Genomic DNA, 18,233 nt, shown 5'->3' on the forward strand with positions numbered 1-18,233 from the left:
AATTGAAACTTGCCAAGTATAAACTTGGCATTCGAACATGAGTATAAAATGACTCGGATCGATGCATTCTGTAAATTCATCAATTTGTTTTTCTTGTCATGTTTTTTTTCTTGTTTGTTTGTTTGTTTGTTTCACGGAATTTGTTTTGTTTTGTTTTTCTGATTGATTGATACCGGCATTCAGTTCATCATTTTGACGACTGAAAAAAATCATCTAAAATGGCAATCACAATTGCCAATCAACAATCATCACAATTAATACCAATGTCACAGGTTAATACAACCAATGGCCAAATGGTTTCAACACCAATGGTTTCGATTGGTAATCTACTTGAATTGGCAATTAAAAAAACATTTCGTGATTTATCATTGTTGGCCGAATTGTTACCAAGAAAAACCGATATGGAACGTAAAATTGAAATAATGTTATTTGCAAATCGTAATCGACAATTATTTGTACGATTATTAGCATTAGTTAAATGGGCAGGTAGTGCATCAAAAGTTGAAAAATGTTCGCAAATCGTTTCGTTTTTGGATAAACAATCAATGTTATTTACTGAAACGGCTGATATATTGGCACGTTTATCACGTGAAACATTAGTTTCAGCACGGTTACCTGCATTTCAATTACTGGCCGCAGTTGAAGTATTAACATTAGGTACTTATTCTCGTCTGCCAAACATTATACGTGATCGTTTAGTACCACCGGATCCGATTTCAAATGCCGAAAAACGTGCAGCACTTTTTCAATTGAATCATATTATACAACAAAGATTAGTTGCATCTGAATTACCATTACAAATGCGTAATATTAAAATTGAATTTGGAAGGGTAACATTTACCGTTTCAAATGAATTCAGTTTAACCCTTACATTATTAAGTGATAATAATAATATGCCATGGAAAGTATTGAATATTGAAATTCTGATTGAAGATAAAGAAATTAATGATATAAAAGACCTGGTTCAACAAGAACAACTGAATTTTATTCGTATTATCATTCAAACACGTTTGAATGATAATCAACGACCATTAGTTGAAGCATATAATATTCTGCATACATTTTGTCTTGGTTTACAATTACAAGTTTTAGCATTTCAATCTGATTCTGTTTATAAACGTTTAAAAGAATTTATTCATATTGATGAATATCATTCGGGTAAACATTTAATTTTATCATATTGGAAAGATAATCAACAACAACAAGATAAATCATCATCATCATCATATAAATTGATTATAAAAATTGATTCAACCGATCCTACAAAACCATTACAAATACAACATAATCCAGAATTTTTTGATTCAACAATATTTCTTAAATCAATACAGGCAAATATTTTATCGATTGAAAAAATTTTATTATTCACAACGCATGAAAGATCCAAATTGAAATTGATTGATTTGAAAAAATTTATTGAAGAAAAAAATTCATTATCATTAATTTGTGAATTAAATGAACTACCAGCCGTACTGCATATATCATTCATACAACCATGTATGCCATCCGAACAATTACTTATATCAATTGATATGCTGACTGGACAATTTTTAGTACATATACCACAATATGAAGATTGTCCATTAATCATGGATTTTGAATCAAATTTGAATAAAAATTTTGATCGTATTCTGACAATGTTTGATAAATTAAAAGTATGGATAACTAGGGAACGTTGTAAAAAAACTGTTGAAGCATTACCTGTTCGTATTATTGAATCATTACCATTTCCATTAAATTATTCAAATGATGATTTACAAAATATCCATGGTAATAAATTATATTTTATTTTCACACGTCATCAGGATAAATGTTTAATGATAAATTTTGATAATGATCAAAATTCAAATATTAATATTTGGATGGATTATTATCTGCTTCATTTGAATAATATTTCCATTCAAGATCAACAACAACAACAACAGCAAAAATCAAATCAAATAGATCAATTTGATCAACAAGAATGTCCAAAACATTTTATTGAAATTTTAAAAATTCTCCCGTTGGATTCATCAAATATATTACAAAATTATTATTATGGCAGTAGTAGTAATTATAATAATGATCAAGAATTGAATATTGGACGTAAACGTAAATCATCAACAAATACTATGATTAATTTACAATCGATAAAACGAAAAAAGTTACCCGGTTATTATATTACCGAGCTGGCACATATTGTAAGTTTTTGTGATGAAAAACTTTCCTATACTTGTTTATCACAAGAATTATATAAACGTAATATTTATCATCAAATTGTACCGGATCCAAATGGTTGTACACATTATATTGATATAATAAAATTTCCATCATGTTCATGGTGTCCACAAGAATTAACTGAAAAAATTCTTTCGAATACATTAAGCTGTACAATTCGTTTACATGGTAAAAGTTCAAGAGTTTGGAATGTTATAATATCATTTGCAACACCACCAATACAAAATTTACCGGTTAAAGAACATTGTTTACGAAAAATTGTTAATAATTCTTATGATTATACAATATTATCACAATCGGTTATTGTACGTATGGTTGATGAATTATTAAATGATTGGACAGCAATTGCACGACTGTATGATGTAGTGGAAAAATTTTCCCAAGAAATTAAACATTATTCATCCATAATAAATTTATCATCGATTGAAATTAAATCATTTAGTTATAAAAAAATTTCCATTGGTTATGGTCCGAATAAATCTTTTTTCGTAAGTTTTTTTAAAAATTCTTTTAACCCTTTTAATTAATTTGATTCTTTTTTTCCATCGAAAGGTATCAATTTATTATAAATTTTCGGAAAAACGTTTTCAATTATCATTTGGTGTTTTACAGCAATCATATTCAAATACAAATCCACATATAATAATATCAACACAATTACAACATGAATTTAATCAACATTTATCAATTGTACAATTAATACATGTATTAAATTATACATTAAATCCATTATTAACTGTACAGAATCTTAAATCGATTCCATTATTAGGTACAGTTAATTCGGTATGTATTTTTCTGTTTTTAATGAAAAAATTAAAAAATTCCTTGTTTCTCATTCATTTTTGAACATTTTTTTTGGAAATTCCAGAGACCACGTTGGCCTGTACTGTCGTTTTGTGTATTACCCGAATCTTCTACTCATATTAAATTAATCTATCGTAATACGTAAGTGTTTTGCATTATTTTTTTTTCGGGCTTAATGATGATGATGATCATTTGAATTTTGTTTTTCATCCATAGATACTGTCTGGATATAGTAATGTATGCAGATAATTTAGTTTCAATACGTGATGGTGCATTAAGTAATTTTGATAATTCAAAAGTTATTAGTGATTTTAAACCAATACAAGGTTTAAAAGCATTTCTAAGTAAATTTATTGATAAAACAATTCAAACACGACGATTATCACAAACTGAAGATGATAATCCACCATCACCAATTGCTCAAATTGATTATCCTGTTTCAAATGATAATTATATGTTTACCGGAACGCAAATGAAACCAAATTCAAATATTCAACAGCAACAACAACAACAACCACCACCGATTAATGAACCAAATCTAACGAATCGTAGTTCAGTTTTACCATTACATTCAAGTCCACATACACCAGCATCACCATTAGCATCAGTACTAAGTGTTCATTCAAATTATGCACCTTCGCCGGGAAATTTTTCATTATCATCACCGCCATCACATCCTGGTTTACAGCAGCAGCAACAACCACAACAAGCCAATCCAATGGCACCATCACCACAAATGCCACAAATGGAACAATCACCTGCAAGTGTTTTTAATATAAATTCGCCAATGAATACAAATCTAGCAACACCATCACCATCATCATTTTTACCAACACCATCACCTGGACCTGTGGGAAATTTTTTGAATACACAATCACCAGCACCATCACAATTTATATCACAAACAAATCCTGGAAGTCATGAAAGCGGTGGTGGTGGAATAGGATCACCATTTAATCAGCCAAATATTCCTGGTTCATCATTGAACAATGCTGCACAACAATCGATAGCATCACCAGTACCAAATTTATGGCCTGCAAGTCCATCGATTTCATCAAGACCATCACCAAGACCAGCACAAACTGTATCATCAACACAAAGTCCTGTTGGTACTAGTTTAATAAACACTCAACAACAACAACAACAGCAACAATACCAGACACAACAGATACAATCACGTACATTACCACAAAAACCATGGGCAGCAGCATTACCAACAATGTTAACACATCAAGGTTTAGAAATGATGTGTAGATCCGGTAATGATAATGGCAGTGGTGTTGGTCAATCAGCATCAAATATTTATTATTCATATTCACAATTGGAACGATTTCTTGGTTCAACATTTATGCGAAGACATTTTAGCAAACCAATTGAAGAAAATTTTACTATTATACAAACAATGGAACCGGGTACAATTATGTTTAAAAATGATACATTACAATTTAAAATATGGATGGATTTTAATACATTATCGGTATGTGTGTATTGTGGAATATTTCCTAATAATTTTTCTTAATTTGATCTTTCTTGTTTTAGATTCATATGTATGTAAAATCAATTTCCGAAATGAATCAATGGAATCGTGAAGAATTGGATATTATTCAACAATATTTTGAAACCAAGGTTAGTTTGTTTGCGTTGTTATGTTTTTTATTTATCCTTTAATAATTTTGTTGTTGTTTTTGTAATTCAAAAAATAATAATAATAATAATAATCAGATTGCCTGTGCACCATTCAAACCAAATTCATTTAATGCATTTGCTCGTTTTTTTAATGTACCAATGAGAGTTTTAAAAGATTTAATCCGTATAATGCGATTAGAACTTGTAAGTGTTTCTATTGATAATTTGATAATCAATTTGCAATATATTGAATTTGTTCATTTTTTTTTGTTCTACTTTTTTTCTTCAAGCATCCTGATCCAACATTAAAATGGACGGCAAAAATTAGTCTAACATTTCCACCGTTTGGCTCTATCAATTCGGTTAGCATTGGAATGTCGGCATTTTCAATATTAAAAACAAAAATTATTATATTTGTAAGTTATCACTAAAAAAGGGTTAATTATTTTGTCTTGATTTCCAACTTTCTTTTTTTACTTAATTTTATTATCACCAGATTCAATTGACTCATAAAAATCCAATACAAGGACAAATGATGGCAAATAATGTTGCAGCTGTTATACAACCATTTATATTATTTTTACCATTAATCTATGAAACATCTATTAATACATTAACATTAATGAATAATCTTTTATATGAAAGATCACAGAATCAAAATCTAATACAATTTGTACAGAAAATATTGAAAAGATGTAATGAATATGGTGGTAAGTTGTTTTAAATAACTTGAATAATCTCTTGAAGAAGTAATAATCTTTTCTAATTTTTCTAATTCAAATTAGCTCAAAATAATGTTGAATGTATACTTTATTCGGCCATTAGAGAAATAATGAATACATTACAATATCCATTGACATTACAATGATTGAATGAATTCACCTGTTGTATGATAAACAAAACAAATTGAATGCTTTACCTTACTTTTTTGCTAATTTGTAATAATTCTTATTATTAATTAATCAACAGAATCTTGAATAATAAAATATTATTATTTTTTAAAAACCCAAAATTTTATAAATAAAAAATCCATTCAAACAAGCTTGTAATTTTTTTTTTGATTTCTATTTCTCTTTTGATTTTATCATTGGTTGTTTTTACTCTCTTTTATAAATCAAAAAAAAAGTATAATAAATTTGGCAATATAACACAGGATTTTTGGATTAATCATAGACGCCTTACATATCCATTTAAAAAAAAATCTTTTTCTCTCCATTTCGAGTTGATTAAGATAAAACCGAGAAAAGAGAATATCTTTGGTTGGTTGGTTGGTGTGTGGGAATAGCATAGAGTCTATGCCATAGACTTTTTAACGAAAAAAAGATACATGATTTTTTTCTGTTTTCGTTGAGATCGAGATCGGGGTCGCCCTATTTTGTTGTGTCCAGTTTTTTTATTTGATATGAATGTGGTATGGTGATAAGTGAGTGTTTGTAGCCAATAACAACGACAACGAAAAACATTGAATGAACATTGAACTCTTCATATTGAGCATCTTTTATCGTCATAATAATATTCTCTCTCGCTTTTTTTTGAACAACGATGATAGTGAGCAGCCATAGAAGAAGAAGAAATAGAAAGGGGGTTTAAAGTGTTGTATATTTTTTTACTCTATTTGGTCGGAAAGAATGTTGTCGTGGTCGTGTTTTAACAAATTAATGGATTATTTTAGAATAATAATCAACTGGTGGTCGTCGTCGTAGTCGTTCATCATTGAATAATAAGTGTATCCATCAATCAATCAATCAATCAATCGGATTAAACACTTGTAATTTGATTTTTCGGGAAAAAAAACAATGTTTGAAAAAGTTTTGTAATCAACCAGAAATGAAATCACCCGCATTGTAATCATCATTATCGTTGATTTTTTTTCAAAAGAAAAAACCACAAGAAGAAAAACCATTGATTAGATTTGCTCATTTTCGAATCATTCGAATGAACTAAATTCGAATGCAAAAAAAAAAACATTGATGATGATGATGTTTTTGTGTTAACACGCGCATACTCAACCTTTGTGTGTGTGTTTGTTTGTGACCAAAAAAAACAAAAACAAAACAAAAAGTTTCTATATAATTTGTCCAAACAAATATGATAATTTATTGTGAAATTAACAACAACAAACAAGGAAAAATTTGTGAAAAAATTAAGATAAAAATCTTGATTTTTGATTTTTGGTGTGCTTGTTTGTTTTATACCGGCATCGATTATCATTGATGATCACTTTGTTTTCCCACTTTCGATTTATTTTTTTGTAGTTTTTCATTCCCAAAAAAATATTACACACAAAATTACACCAAAAAAAGTTGTAAAATTACATTGTTTCTAAGGTAACCCCTACAGGTTCAGGTTTTAAATCATCAATTACCTGGTAATGATGATGATGAGTATCATCACCAGTATCATCATCTGCAATTAATATTGACTGCCATCATCATTAATGAGAGAAAAACTAACAAAAACTAAATTATCATCATCACAATCGGTAGAGAAACAAAAAAAAATTGATCTATTTTTTTTCCATTTCGCATTTTTCATCCGCCAACATCAAATAATTACATCAGTGCCACCATCATCATCAAAAACATTCGATTTGTTGTTATCCAAGATGACCTTTTTGTTTGTTTTTGTTTTTGTTTTGCTGTAAATGAAAAGAAGATAAAGAATTTGCCATTTGAAAATCTGCTCAGATTTATCACTTGTTTTTTTTGTTATTGTTTTTTTCTTGTTTGTTTGTTTTTGCACTCAACATTCTTTCCAATTTTTTTGTGTGTTGTGTGAATCAAACATTTTTTTTCCATTAATGTGCTAAAATGGCCTGTAACGAGGTAAGTTTTGCTCGTTTGATTCTGGATTTTAATGTTGTTTTTGTTTCGTAAATTTCCAGGATCCAGAATTAATTTTCACCAAACAAGAACGTATCGGTAAAGGTTCATTCGGTGAAGTATTTAAAGGTATCGATAATCGTACACAACAAGTTGTTGCAATAAAAATTATTGATCTTGAAGAAGCTGAAGATGAAATTGAAGATATTCAACAAGAAATTATGGTTTTATCACAATGTGATAGTTCATTTGTAACCAAATATTATGGATCATATTTAAAGGTAATAAAATGACTACTGTGATCTTTTTTCAAAATTTTTCATTTTAGGGAACAAAATTATGGATTATTATGGAATATTTGGGTGGTGGTTCAGCGCTAGATCTAATGAAAGCTGGACAATTTGATGAAATGCATATTGCTGTTATATTACGTGAAGTACTTAAAGGACTTGATTATCTACATTCAGAACGTAAACTACATCGTGATATTAAAGCAGCTAATGTATTATTATCAGAAATGGGTGAAGTAAAACTAGCTGATTTTGGTGTTGCCGGTCAACTAACCAATACAACAAGTAAACGTAGTACATTTGTTGGTACACCATTTTGGATGGCACCTGAAGTTATTAAACAATCTGCTTATGATTCAAAAGCTGATATCTGGTCATTGGGAATCACTGCAATTGAATTGGCTAAAGGTGAACCACCAAATTCTGATCTACATCCAATGAGAGTATTATTTTTAATACCGAAAAATAATCCACCACAATTGACTGGAAATTATAGTAAACAATTTAAAGAATTTGTTGAAGCTTGTCTTAACAAAGATCCGGAAAATGTTGGTGATAATTTGATTGATTGTGTTACTTTTTAAAATTCAAATTTCTTCATTTTTTTCATTTTCAAACAGAGACCATCGGCAAAAGAATTGTTAAAATTTCCATTCATACGAAAAGCGAAAAAAAATTCATTCCTAATCGATTTGATTGAAAGATATAAACGTTATAAAGCACAAGGTGGTGGTAAAAGTGATAGTGATTCGGATGCATCTGATTCGTAAGTTTTAAAATTGAAAAAAAATCTTTAAAAACTCTAATTCTAATTCCTGATTCTAATAGTGATGATGGAAAAGGTAAATCAACGGTTGATACATTAACATGGGATCTAACAATCAAACAAAATCCAAATAAATTGAATAAAAAACCATTATTAAAAGAAATGGAACAATTATCATTAGAAAATAATAATCATAATAATCATGAAAATAATAATATTACAAATAATGATAATTCGGACAGTGATAATAGAACAACAGTAACGGGCAATAATAATAATATTAATAGTAATAATGAAATTACAAATGATAATATTATAGTCGATTCTGTTGTTAAAGCATCCAAGGTAAATATTCATTAATTTCGATTGTGATTTGATTTGATCAAAGCGAAAATTTTAATCAATTATTTTTTACGTCTTTAGAAACCTGTGGTTAATGTTGTAAAATCACCACCATCAAAAGAATCAAAATTATCATCATCATCATCAAATAAACAGGAAAATTCTCATAATAATAAAATTAATAAGAAAGAAATTTTACAACAACAACAACAATCACCATTACATAATCGATCTTCTTCAAATAACAATAACAACAACAACATAACGAATAATGTAATTGAAAATTCAATCAATGATAAAAAACATTTTGTTAGTGATGAAATTAGAAATATAAATCATCATCAACAACAGTCACAATTATCTTCAAAACATTCATCATCACCATCAAAGAATTATGGTCCTCGAAGTATTAACAACAATCATAATGAGATACATTCGAATAATAACAATACGAACAACATTAATCAAATTAGTCAGCCATTATCATCGACAACGAATAAACAAAGTGAACAATCATCATCATCATCATCGATGATGGTTAATCATAATCATAATCATCATCAACAACAACAACAATTGAATCATAAAATTCATTCCCAAAATACAATATTTGCCATCCTAAATGAGGTTTGTAATTGAATGATTATTGAAGATGTTTAACTAATCAATATTATTCTTTTTTTTAGCTAAAGAAAAGAGAAAATCCACGTGATAATTTAGGTGAATCGAATATCAATATTAATATGATTGATAATCTTCGTCAGGCATTCGAAACGGCTGAACAATCATTTCCCGGAGTATCGGCAATGTTTATCGATGAAATTGTAACAAGTTTGGCGGCTTCGAATAATAATAAAAAATAAAAAAGCGAGCGAAAAAACAAAAACAACAAAAAACATACGTACAAAACACGTGATAAAATTATTTTTTTAAAAAAGAAAAACGTTTTTTATTCAAAAATTCGTTATATATAAATAGCTAGAACAAAGCAAAGTGAAAAATAATTCTGTAAAATAAAAGTTTTTACCCTTTATTCGGAATTTCAACCGCTAAATAATGTATGTCATGAATATCGATGGCGAATCGAATGTTTGGTTTTTTTCCCGCAGGAAAAAAACCGTCAAAACACCATCGATTTATGACAAATTTTACTGTTTTGATGAGAATTTGATTTCGTTTCATCATCAAATTTACTCGTTTTGATGAAAAATCATAAGATTTGTTATTCGAAAAAATGGTTGTAGCCAGTTTTTTTTTCTACTCACCCGAAAAAACGAATTTGATAATTATCGAAACTGACTAAAGAAAACGATAATTGATCAATCACAACCAACAACACTCACACACAAAAAAAAAAGGTTAGGTTGAAATGGAAAATCAGATGAAAAAAATTTAAACCACATAAACTGGCAAAACATTGGTCGATGATAATTACATCAATTTTAATGGCCACAATAGCGACATGATGCAATTAAATAACCAAAAAAGTCTACCAAAAATGGTCGCCAAAAATTTTCTTCATCATCAAATCCATACCATTCTCGAATGACAAACCGAACGAATTAACCAAAACGAGTAAATGTATTTCACTGCAGTGAAAAATCCTTTCGTATTTATAGCCAAAAATGACGATCATCAGCAGAAAAAACCCTAAAAATAAAAATGGTCATTGAACGTGAATGCGTGTGTCATGGTTAAATACATGCGCAACGATATGTGTGCACAGAAAAACAAACAATTTTTCAAAAGTTTCATCATCGATTTGTTTTCATGTCACGCACGTGTGTTACCCTTGAAAATGGAAAACAATTTGCGCACATTCCATTCTATGTTTTGGCGGGAGAAAAAATCGCGATTCTAATGGAATTCAAAAGAGAATTTGTCAATGGAAACAAAATAATTTTAATTTACAAAAAAAATTTGATGGGAAAAAAGATTGGATTATTTTAGTTTTTGTTTCAGAATCATGTGTAATCTTGTTGATTGAATAAAAGATTATGAATATGATGGATATGATTTGTGTTCAAAACTCAATCAAGAAATTCGATTGCAACGGCCATTGTTTGTTTTGAGAGATATATTTCATCGGAAATCAGGAGAATTTTGGCATCAATTATGGAATATAAAACTTGTGTGATAAAAGGGAAAAAATTTGACAAAACAAAACACCAAGAACAGCAAATTCAAACGCACACACAAAAAAATCAATAATTGAAAAATAATTGAATTTGAGAGAAAAGAAAACAAACGAAACGAAACAAAAAAAAAGAAAATTTACAATATTTAATGATTGAAATATATGTGTGGATTGATTTTTGAGTGTATGTTTGGATGTGTGAATTTCCGTGGAAAAAAACTGTCAATCAAAATATACGAATAAATGATGACAAGCAAACAGGAGAGAGGGAATCCAATGATGATGGCAAATATAGATTATTATGATGATGGAGAATTTGAGGAGAGAAATTATAAGGAGGAAGCGGATTTTTTTTTGTATTTGAATGGCAATGATGATGATGATTTACAAAACAGATGAACATGGATGTTTGGTAGCAAAAAGAAAAAAAATTGAAATGAAAAAATAATAATAATTAGGAAAAAACAAACAAATATGAATTCTTCGATGATGTGATGAGGTGAAAAAAAATTTTCTATGAAAATCAATGAATAATAATAATAATAATAATAATAATAATAATGAAAAAAAAATGTTAATCATATGGATTTTGAGAAATAGTTAATATTGTGAATTTGTTATTATTGTAATTAATATTGATGATGATGATGATGTTTTGTATATGTACGATGTTTTTTTTTCAATAAATTTCAATTGAGGTCTCTGTGTGTGTTTGTTTGTGTCTATTTGGTTGTTGTTGATTTTGTTGTATGCTTCAAAATTATGAATTAATTAAATATAGATTGATTTCATTTCAAAATAAGATGATAATATTGATGATGATGATGATGATTGGAACGAAACGAACCAAAGAACAGAAAAAAAATCAAATAATCAAATATTTAGCTTAGCTATTTCCTTCATTTGTAGCTGTTGTAATACGGATTGCATTTTGGCCATTCAAAACAGCTTTAACATCATCATTTTCATCATTACCGGCTTCTAATTGATTTGTACCAGTTATTGCCGACATTGTTATCGGTATACTATTATCGCCTTGTAAATTTAAATTTGTAACAACTGTTTGATACATTGATACAGGTATTGTAACCATTCCAGACATTGGGAAAGCTAGTTTTTTTTAAAAGAACAAAAAAAAATATCAAATTAATCAATTAAAGATAAAAAATTCATCAACACTTACTACTTTGTGTACCATCTTCACCGGTCAAAATAATTTGACCATCAGGACTAATGGTTGCTTCGGCCAATGATACAGCTTGTGTTGTACCTTCACCACCTAAATCAACAGTACCTAATTGGGCAACACGTTCATGATCTTGGCCAGCAGCTAATTCGGCCAATGTTTGTACACCTTGATTGCCATCTGCACCAGTCGTATTAAACTAAAAACAAAACATTATGGTGAATTAATCCAAAAAAAACCAACAGAAAAAAACTCATACCCTAAGCTGACCAAGTGTTCGAACACCACCATTACCATCGGAAATGGCAACTACTGTTGCTGGATCCATTTGTATAATCGAAACAGTTCCATCCGGATTATTTATCGTTTGAACCATAGGTGTATAGTGTGTTGCAATAGGCTGTGCATATAATGTCTATTAATTTTAAACAAAAAAGAAATTAATTAATTCAATTGCAATTTTCAAATAAAATGATCATTCAAAATTAAAAAAAAATCAGAGCAACCAAAAACATCATAACAGCATTCGGCAAACTTAAACAAAAATTCATTCCAAATAATAATAATAATAAAGGTTTCAAATAAAAAAAAATAAATGACAATTCATTTCGATAAAATGAATCTAGAATTGTGGTTTAGGATTTAAAAAAAAAAAATATCAAAATGCAAACTAAAAAATTCAACTAAATAAACTATATGGATTGTAATCGTTTTTTCTTTTTGAATTTCGATTATAAACGATTCAAATAACGATTCAATCGATTCATTCAACCATCTACGACATACGTTTATGCCCTGTGAAGCTAAACTGGCTGAATCTGCTGTAATCGGTACTGTTGTGATGTTTGCATTAGCTATATTAGCCATATTTATGTTACTATGATGCTGCTGTTGCTGTTGATGCTGTTGTGTTGATGCTGTGGTCACCGTAGATGTTGTTGTATTACGAATTTTCACCTTCTCTTTTGTTTGTGATGAACTAGTTCCGGCAGTACCGGTATTCTTTTCATCATCTTCACTGAATGCTGGCAATAGATCTTCACGGCAATGATATTTGTAACAATTAATGACAATCTGTCTTAGAGCATGTGTCCATGATACCTGAATAATTTATTAAGAATATTATTATTAGAAATAAGAAGCTTATCAGATAATTGAAAAAAAAATACTTTTTGTTTTTCTTCATCATTTCGGGCATCCGAACGAACATTAGCCCAAGGGAGATCTTGTGGCCACCAAGGTGGCCGTGTAGAATCTTTTCCCCAACCAGGTTTACCTCGGCCCGTTGAATATTTCAACATCAAAGGTATGAAAGCTCTCAATTGGGCTTGAGTCATTTTTTCAACTGGTGTAGGAATACCATCAACGACTAGAGGGGGCAATTCATGTAATGATGGATCTTCTTTGACTTGTGGTGGTGCATGATGAGCTAATGCTGTTTCTAATTCTTGCATAACCATTGAACGACATTGTCGAATCTTTCAAAAAACAAAAAACAAAAAAAGAATACAACTAAATGAAAATTTCTTTTCAAAATTAAATTTTTTTTTATACATACCACACTTTCTAATGGACGTGCACCAAAACATTTGAAATTATTTTGAGGTTTTCCTGGTGTGACTATTAAAATGACTGCCTGTTGACCAACACGGGTTGTATATTCATCAATTGTTTGTCTTAATTTTCTATTTAAATTGAATGATTTTTTTTTAATTTAAGAAATGCAATAGAAAATAATCTTACCTTAATAATCTAGTCTGTTGTCTTTTTCTAATCGAAGGATTAGTTTCGAATGTATGTGGTCGTTTACGTTTTTTTGCTGTTGCAATTGCTGCAGCTGCAGCTATACCAACCGGACCTAAAGAAAAAAAATTATTTGAAATTATTTTATCGAAAACAAAAAACAAAATATATTAACTGACCAGCAGCTGCTAATTGAGCTGTTATTTCATCATTTGCTGTACCCGATAATAAATCGCTATCATCAAAATCGTCACTTTCAATTGATGATGATCCATCACTTAGATCATCAATTTCACCAGATTGATTAGCATTACCACCACCAACACCAGTACCAGCACCATCCGAATGATTTAATGATTCTTGTTGCTGTTGTTGTTGTTGCTGCTGCTGCTGTTGCTGTTTATTCTTCATCAGTCTTCTTTTCTTTGTACCTAATGGTTGTTTAGATAATATTGTTGGTACAGTATTGGCCGCCACTGTTGATGTTTCAGCAACCGTTATGGTTGTTGGTGTTGTTATTATTGTTGGATTATTATTTGTATCGTTGATACTTATTAAATTTAGATTTGTATTTCCGTTTGTTGTTATTGTTGCTATTGTACCGGTTACCGTTGGTGTAGCTAATGATAATGGTACCGATGATGTTGTTGTTGTTGTCGATGATGTAATATCTTGCGCATTACATAAAATCAAATTCTTCATTTATTTTGATTTGTATATGTTTGTATATTTGACCAATCTGGCAATAAGAATTTGTTTTTTCAATAACGAAAAAAAAATTATTAAAAAATTAGAAAGATTCTTTGTTGATATTGATGATAATAAAGAATTTTTTTTTTAGTTATTATTGTTGATTCGAAATAAAAACAACAACAACATGGAATGTAGACATGATCAAATCGCGGTGTTTTTCTTTAATACAAGAATCGTCGCAGAATCGAGTCAAAAAAATTTTATTCCAAAATATTTCAATGATTATTTTGATGTTTTGAAAGAATTTTTGACCATAACGCATTAATCAATTCAATATAATCAAAGAGATTTTTCTTCAATCAAATTATCATTGATTAATTAATTAACTGATTAAATCCACTTTCAGATGATAATCATATCAACAAAAACAAAAAAAAATTGAATCCAAAATCAGAATTACACTTGCTCCATAGATATTGGATATATTAAAAAAAAGAGAAAATCTCATTCAACATCAAAATACACAGTCTCGATGATTCTTTTACCAAAATTCTTCTTCTCTTTTTTTTCCTACTCACACAATCTCCCTCTTCTGTCATTACACAAGCACAAACGAAAACAAAAAAAAAGCTCACCCAACATCAGAATTATTATTTGAAAGGGAATGGAAAAAAGAATATTCACATTCATTTCAAGAGTTCAATTCTTTTCTATTTTTTTGCCTACAATCAAAATGAAATGGCAAACAAACAAAAAAAAAAGTAAATCCAGCTTCCTCTCTTCATCAACAATATATATAGAATCAATATTGGAACTCAGGAAAGAAAAAAAAAGTAAACGAAAAAAAAGCGAACCATTTTTTCTCCTTCCCTCCCTCCATTGAAAATACACACACACACACACACACACACATAGAATATTCTAGGAACGAATAACAATTATCGGGTATATAGAATCAGAATCGAAACCAGAATCCAATTTAAATATATAGAATTAAATATCAGAAACGGAATTCGGATTCGTTGGTTCCACAAATTATACTCACACATACATATAATATTCTATATAATAAAAATGGATTTTTCACCAATAAATGGAATTACGATTATGAAAACTATGGTGGTTTTTTTGTTGTAAAATTGTTGTTGGAACTACTACTACCACCACCACCACCACCATCGATGACTATCATTATTGGAATATTCTTTTCGATAATAATTTGGAACCATAGCTGTTGCTGTAGACGTTGTTTTTGTTGAGCCATTTATTGTTCCGCTATAATTGTTGCGGATTCTTTTTTATTATTATTATTATTGTTTCGTTTCGGTAGAATTTTTTCAGGAATATTTCCACATACACACACACACACACACACACTGATATATTTAATTTCATTCAAAAATTTTCAAATTTGAGGAAAATTTTTCTCTTTTCTTTTACAATGTGATGGAATTATTATTATGATTTTTATTTTTTTTTTTGGTTTCTTGTTTCATTCAATTCATTATATGAATCAAAAGGAGTAATTTTTTGTAGATATCACAAAATAAATATTTTTTTTTGCACATTAAGGAAAAACAAAATTCTTAAACTTGGCTTAAACTTGAATGAAATGAAATGATATTTGTAGTTTTGGTGTCGCTTGTCGCATTGTTGGCTGATTTCTGGTTTTTTTTCTCCTCATCATTGATGAAAATAATTCCTGTGCATTTTTATATATTTCAACACATAGTTTACTGGTATTTTTTTTTAATTTTTTTGACTTGAAACGCAATCGCGCGAGGCTGTGCTGTGTGTATTATATCGTTTTGCGAAAAATGAATGATAGAATCTGAAGAATAAAAAAAGAATGGATAAAAATGCTGAAAACGAATCGCGCAAGTTTTTTTTCTGTTTCTCACATTTACTAAATATAATATATCGAAAACTATTTAACCATTTTTGTTTTGTTTTTTTTCATTTTGTCTGATGAGGAGTGGCCGCGCCTGACTAGTATTTATCGGTCGAAATGCCCTTGCGCCCGATAAATGGTTATGATTAAAAACAAACGAAAAATTCCCCGCCAATTCATATAATAATGAAAAAAACGCGCGCAGCTATTTTATTTGATGATGATGATAATCGAGGTTCATCAACCAAAAACATCATCGAAGTTGATCAAGCAAAAAATATCAATCCAACAGTAAAAATGTCAACAAAAAAACATACCTTATAATTGAATAATTAATTCGATGTTTTTTTGTTTGGAGTGATATTGAGCATTGAATTGATTGATTGATTGCTGATGTTTATGTTGATGATTATGATGATAAAGATGTTTATCAATCAGAGAAAAAAATTACCTACACAGATATCAATCAGAAGATTAATCATTTATTATATAATTTTCGATGAAGAAAAGGTTCGAAGGCCGCATGACATTCTTCTTTTACATAAAAAGTTTATTATTATTTTGTTGATGATAATGGTTCGAGAGATGCTTGAATGTAACTGGAAGAAGAAGAAAAATAATAATCAACTTAAGATGATCATTTGACTGACGCTTGAGCGTGCGCTGTCCACTATTAATTTTTTTGCTTATTTAAATCATTTTTTTAGCGGCACTAAAACCAAAAACAAAAAAGAAAACAAAAAATTTGTAAATAGATTTTTTGGATTATTTTAGTCCGTTTAATTGTAAATAATTTCTAAATTCAAATCAAAAGATATCGAATTTTCAATGGATATCCTCCTTCACACACACACAAAATATGAATAGGATTTTTTTCTATTTCTAATGTTTTTTGTTTTTTTTCGAAATTCGATTCTATATACACTCATATGGATGGATCATAAATTTTTTTTGGTGTTAATAGAGATTCGATAGTGACCACCACAATCCAACAATCCATCATTATCATCAAATCAATGTCGTCGATCCATATTAATTTATTCATTTTTCGGGTGATGAAACAACCAATTTATGGAATCATCATCATCATTAGATTAGCATAACAGGCACACACACAGACACAGAGAGAATGAACACGCACACGCCGTAAAAAGTAGAAAAAAAAATTCATATCGAATCCAGGAAAAATGAACCCATCAAACAAATAAAAAATAATAATGGAACTAACTTACCTAAAATAAACCAGAACATTTGGAAAAGAAAAACACTGTTTTGTTTTTCGATCGAATACGCAACTCGAACGCAAATCAAGTGAAAATAAATAACAACAAAAATGAGGAAGAAAAATAACAACACACACACATCACGAATTGTAAAAAACGAAAAACGAAAGTTATAACAACGAGGATATTATCCAAAAACAATATCTATGAATGATCCACATATTCATCCTCCTCATAGTTGGATTTTTGGGTAGTAGCATTGATTTTAATGGAAATTTTTTTAATATGGACGTCCATTTTATTTTTTTCGATTCAATGATGAGCAGCAGCAGAAGTAGCAGCATTCCAAATTGTTATTATCCCGATAGATGGTAGCACTTTTATTTTATGCTGCTTGCCGTTGACAACAGTGAAAAGAACTAACCAATAAAAAAAAAAGGTAGTAGCAATAAATATTGAGGACATGCGCAGTTTGGGTGCGGTTTTCAGGGGG

General features: G+C 29.2%; 3 protein-coding genes across 5 annotated transcripts; 2 read left to right on the forward strand and 1 right to left on the reverse strand.

Moving 5' to 3' along the window:
• Positions 1-77: 77 nt before the first annotated feature.
• On the forward strand, positions 78-5,688 carry LOC113791158 (mediator of RNA polymerase II transcription subunit 14-like). The gene is made up of 9 exons (XM_075822864.1): positions 78-2,705; positions 2,770-3,000; positions 3,086-3,162; positions 3,238-4,498; positions 4,561-4,647; positions 4,744-4,851; positions 4,938-5,063; positions 5,144-5,357; positions 5,433-5,688. Exons 1-9 carry the CDS (start codon positions 219-221, stop codon positions 5,513-5,515), a joined length of 4,674 nt encoding a protein of 1,557 aa, XP_075678979.1. The 5' UTR covers positions 78-218; the 3' UTR covers positions 5,516-5,688.
• A 206-nt stretch (positions 5,689-5,894) lies between these two features.
• On the forward strand, positions 5,895-9,907 carry GckIII (Germinal centre kinase III). The gene is made up of 7 exons (XM_027340897.2): positions 5,895-7,472; positions 7,532-7,750; positions 7,798-8,307; positions 8,380-8,525; positions 8,588-8,870; positions 8,949-9,494; positions 9,554-9,907. Exons 1-7 carry the CDS (start codon positions 7,458-7,460, stop codon positions 9,728-9,730), a joined length of 1,896 nt encoding a protein of 631 aa, XP_027196698.2. The 5' UTR covers positions 5,895-7,457; the 3' UTR covers positions 9,731-9,907.
• An 838-nt stretch (positions 9,908-10,745) lies between these two features.
• LOC113791156 (nuclear respiratory factor 1-like) lies at positions 10,746-17,886 on the reverse strand. Of its 3 annotated transcripts, none has more exons than XM_075822872.1 (10): positions 17,750-17,872; positions 16,835-17,229; positions 14,113-14,672; positions 13,934-14,048; positions 13,749-13,875; positions 13,360-13,668; positions 12,977-13,291; positions 12,450-12,605; positions 12,188-12,389; positions 10,746-12,114 (listed from the first exon to the last, which is right to left on the reverse strand). In XM_075822872.1, exons 3-10 carry the CDS (start codon positions 14,633-14,635, stop codon positions 11,891-11,893), a joined length of 1,971 nt encoding a protein of 656 aa, XP_075678987.1. In that variant the 5' UTR covers positions 14,636-14,672; positions 16,835-17,229; positions 17,750-17,872; the 3' UTR covers positions 10,746-11,890. The 3 variants fall into 3 exon arrangements, with proteins under 3 accessions (XP_075678987.1, XP_075678989.1, XP_075678988.1); XM_075822874.1 differs by having other exon boundaries at positions 13,148-13,291; positions 17,750-17,869; XM_075822873.1 differs by lacking the exon at positions 16,835-17,229 and having other exon boundaries at positions 17,750-17,886.
• Positions 17,887-18,233: the final 347 nt, after the last annotated feature.

The sequence above is a fragment of the Dermatophagoides pteronyssinus genome, unplaced genomic scaffold (assembly GCF_027571235.1).
Source record: "Dermatophagoides pteronyssinus isolate colony J.1.1.1.1 unplaced genomic scaffold, Derpt_VIB-CSIC_2022.12 sq0021, whole genome shotgun sequence".
Classification (NCBI taxonomy): domain Eukaryota; kingdom Metazoa; phylum Arthropoda; class Arachnida; order Sarcoptiformes; family Pyroglyphidae; genus Dermatophagoides; species Dermatophagoides pteronyssinus.

What these genes read in the sequence shown, in the direction of transcription:
- LOC113791158 (XM_075822864.1), top strand. Translation starts at nt 219, where the DNA reads ATGGCAATCACAATTGCCAATCAACAATCATCACAATTAATACCAATG. An exon ending in AACAATATTTTGAAACCAAG is followed by an intron (nt 4,648 to 4,743) that starts GTTAGTTTGTTT and finishes AATAATAATCAG; the next exon opens with ATTGCCTGTGCACCATTCAA. An exon ending in AAGATGTAATGAATATGGTG is followed by an intron (nt 5,358 to 5,432) that starts GTAAGTTGTTTT and finishes AATTCAAATTAG; the next exon opens with CTCAAAATAATGTTGAATGT.
- GckIII (XM_027340897.2), top strand. An exon ending in ATTATGGATCATATTTAAAG is followed by an intron (nt 7,751 to 7,797) that starts GTAATAAAATGA and finishes TTTTCATTTTAG; the next exon opens with GGAACAAAATTATGGATTAT. An exon ending in TATTTGCCATCCTAAATGAG is followed by an intron (nt 9,495 to 9,553) that starts GTTTGTAATTGA and finishes TCTTTTTTTTAG; the next exon opens with CTAAAGAAAAGAGAAAATCC.
- LOC113791156 (XM_075822873.1), bottom strand. Translation starts at nt 14,635, where the DNA reads ATGAAGAATTTGATTTTATGTAATGCGCAAGATATTACATCATCGACA. An exon ending in AGCTCAATTAGCAGCTGCTG is followed by an intron (nt 14,049 to 14,112) that starts GTCAGTTAATAT and finishes TTTTTTCTTTAG; the next exon opens with GTCCGGTTGGTATAGCTGCA. An exon ending in GAACACTTGGTCAGCTTAGG is followed by an intron (nt 12,390 to 12,449) that starts GTATGAGTTTTT and finishes TTTTGTTTTTAG; the next exon opens with TTTAATACGACTGGTGCAGA.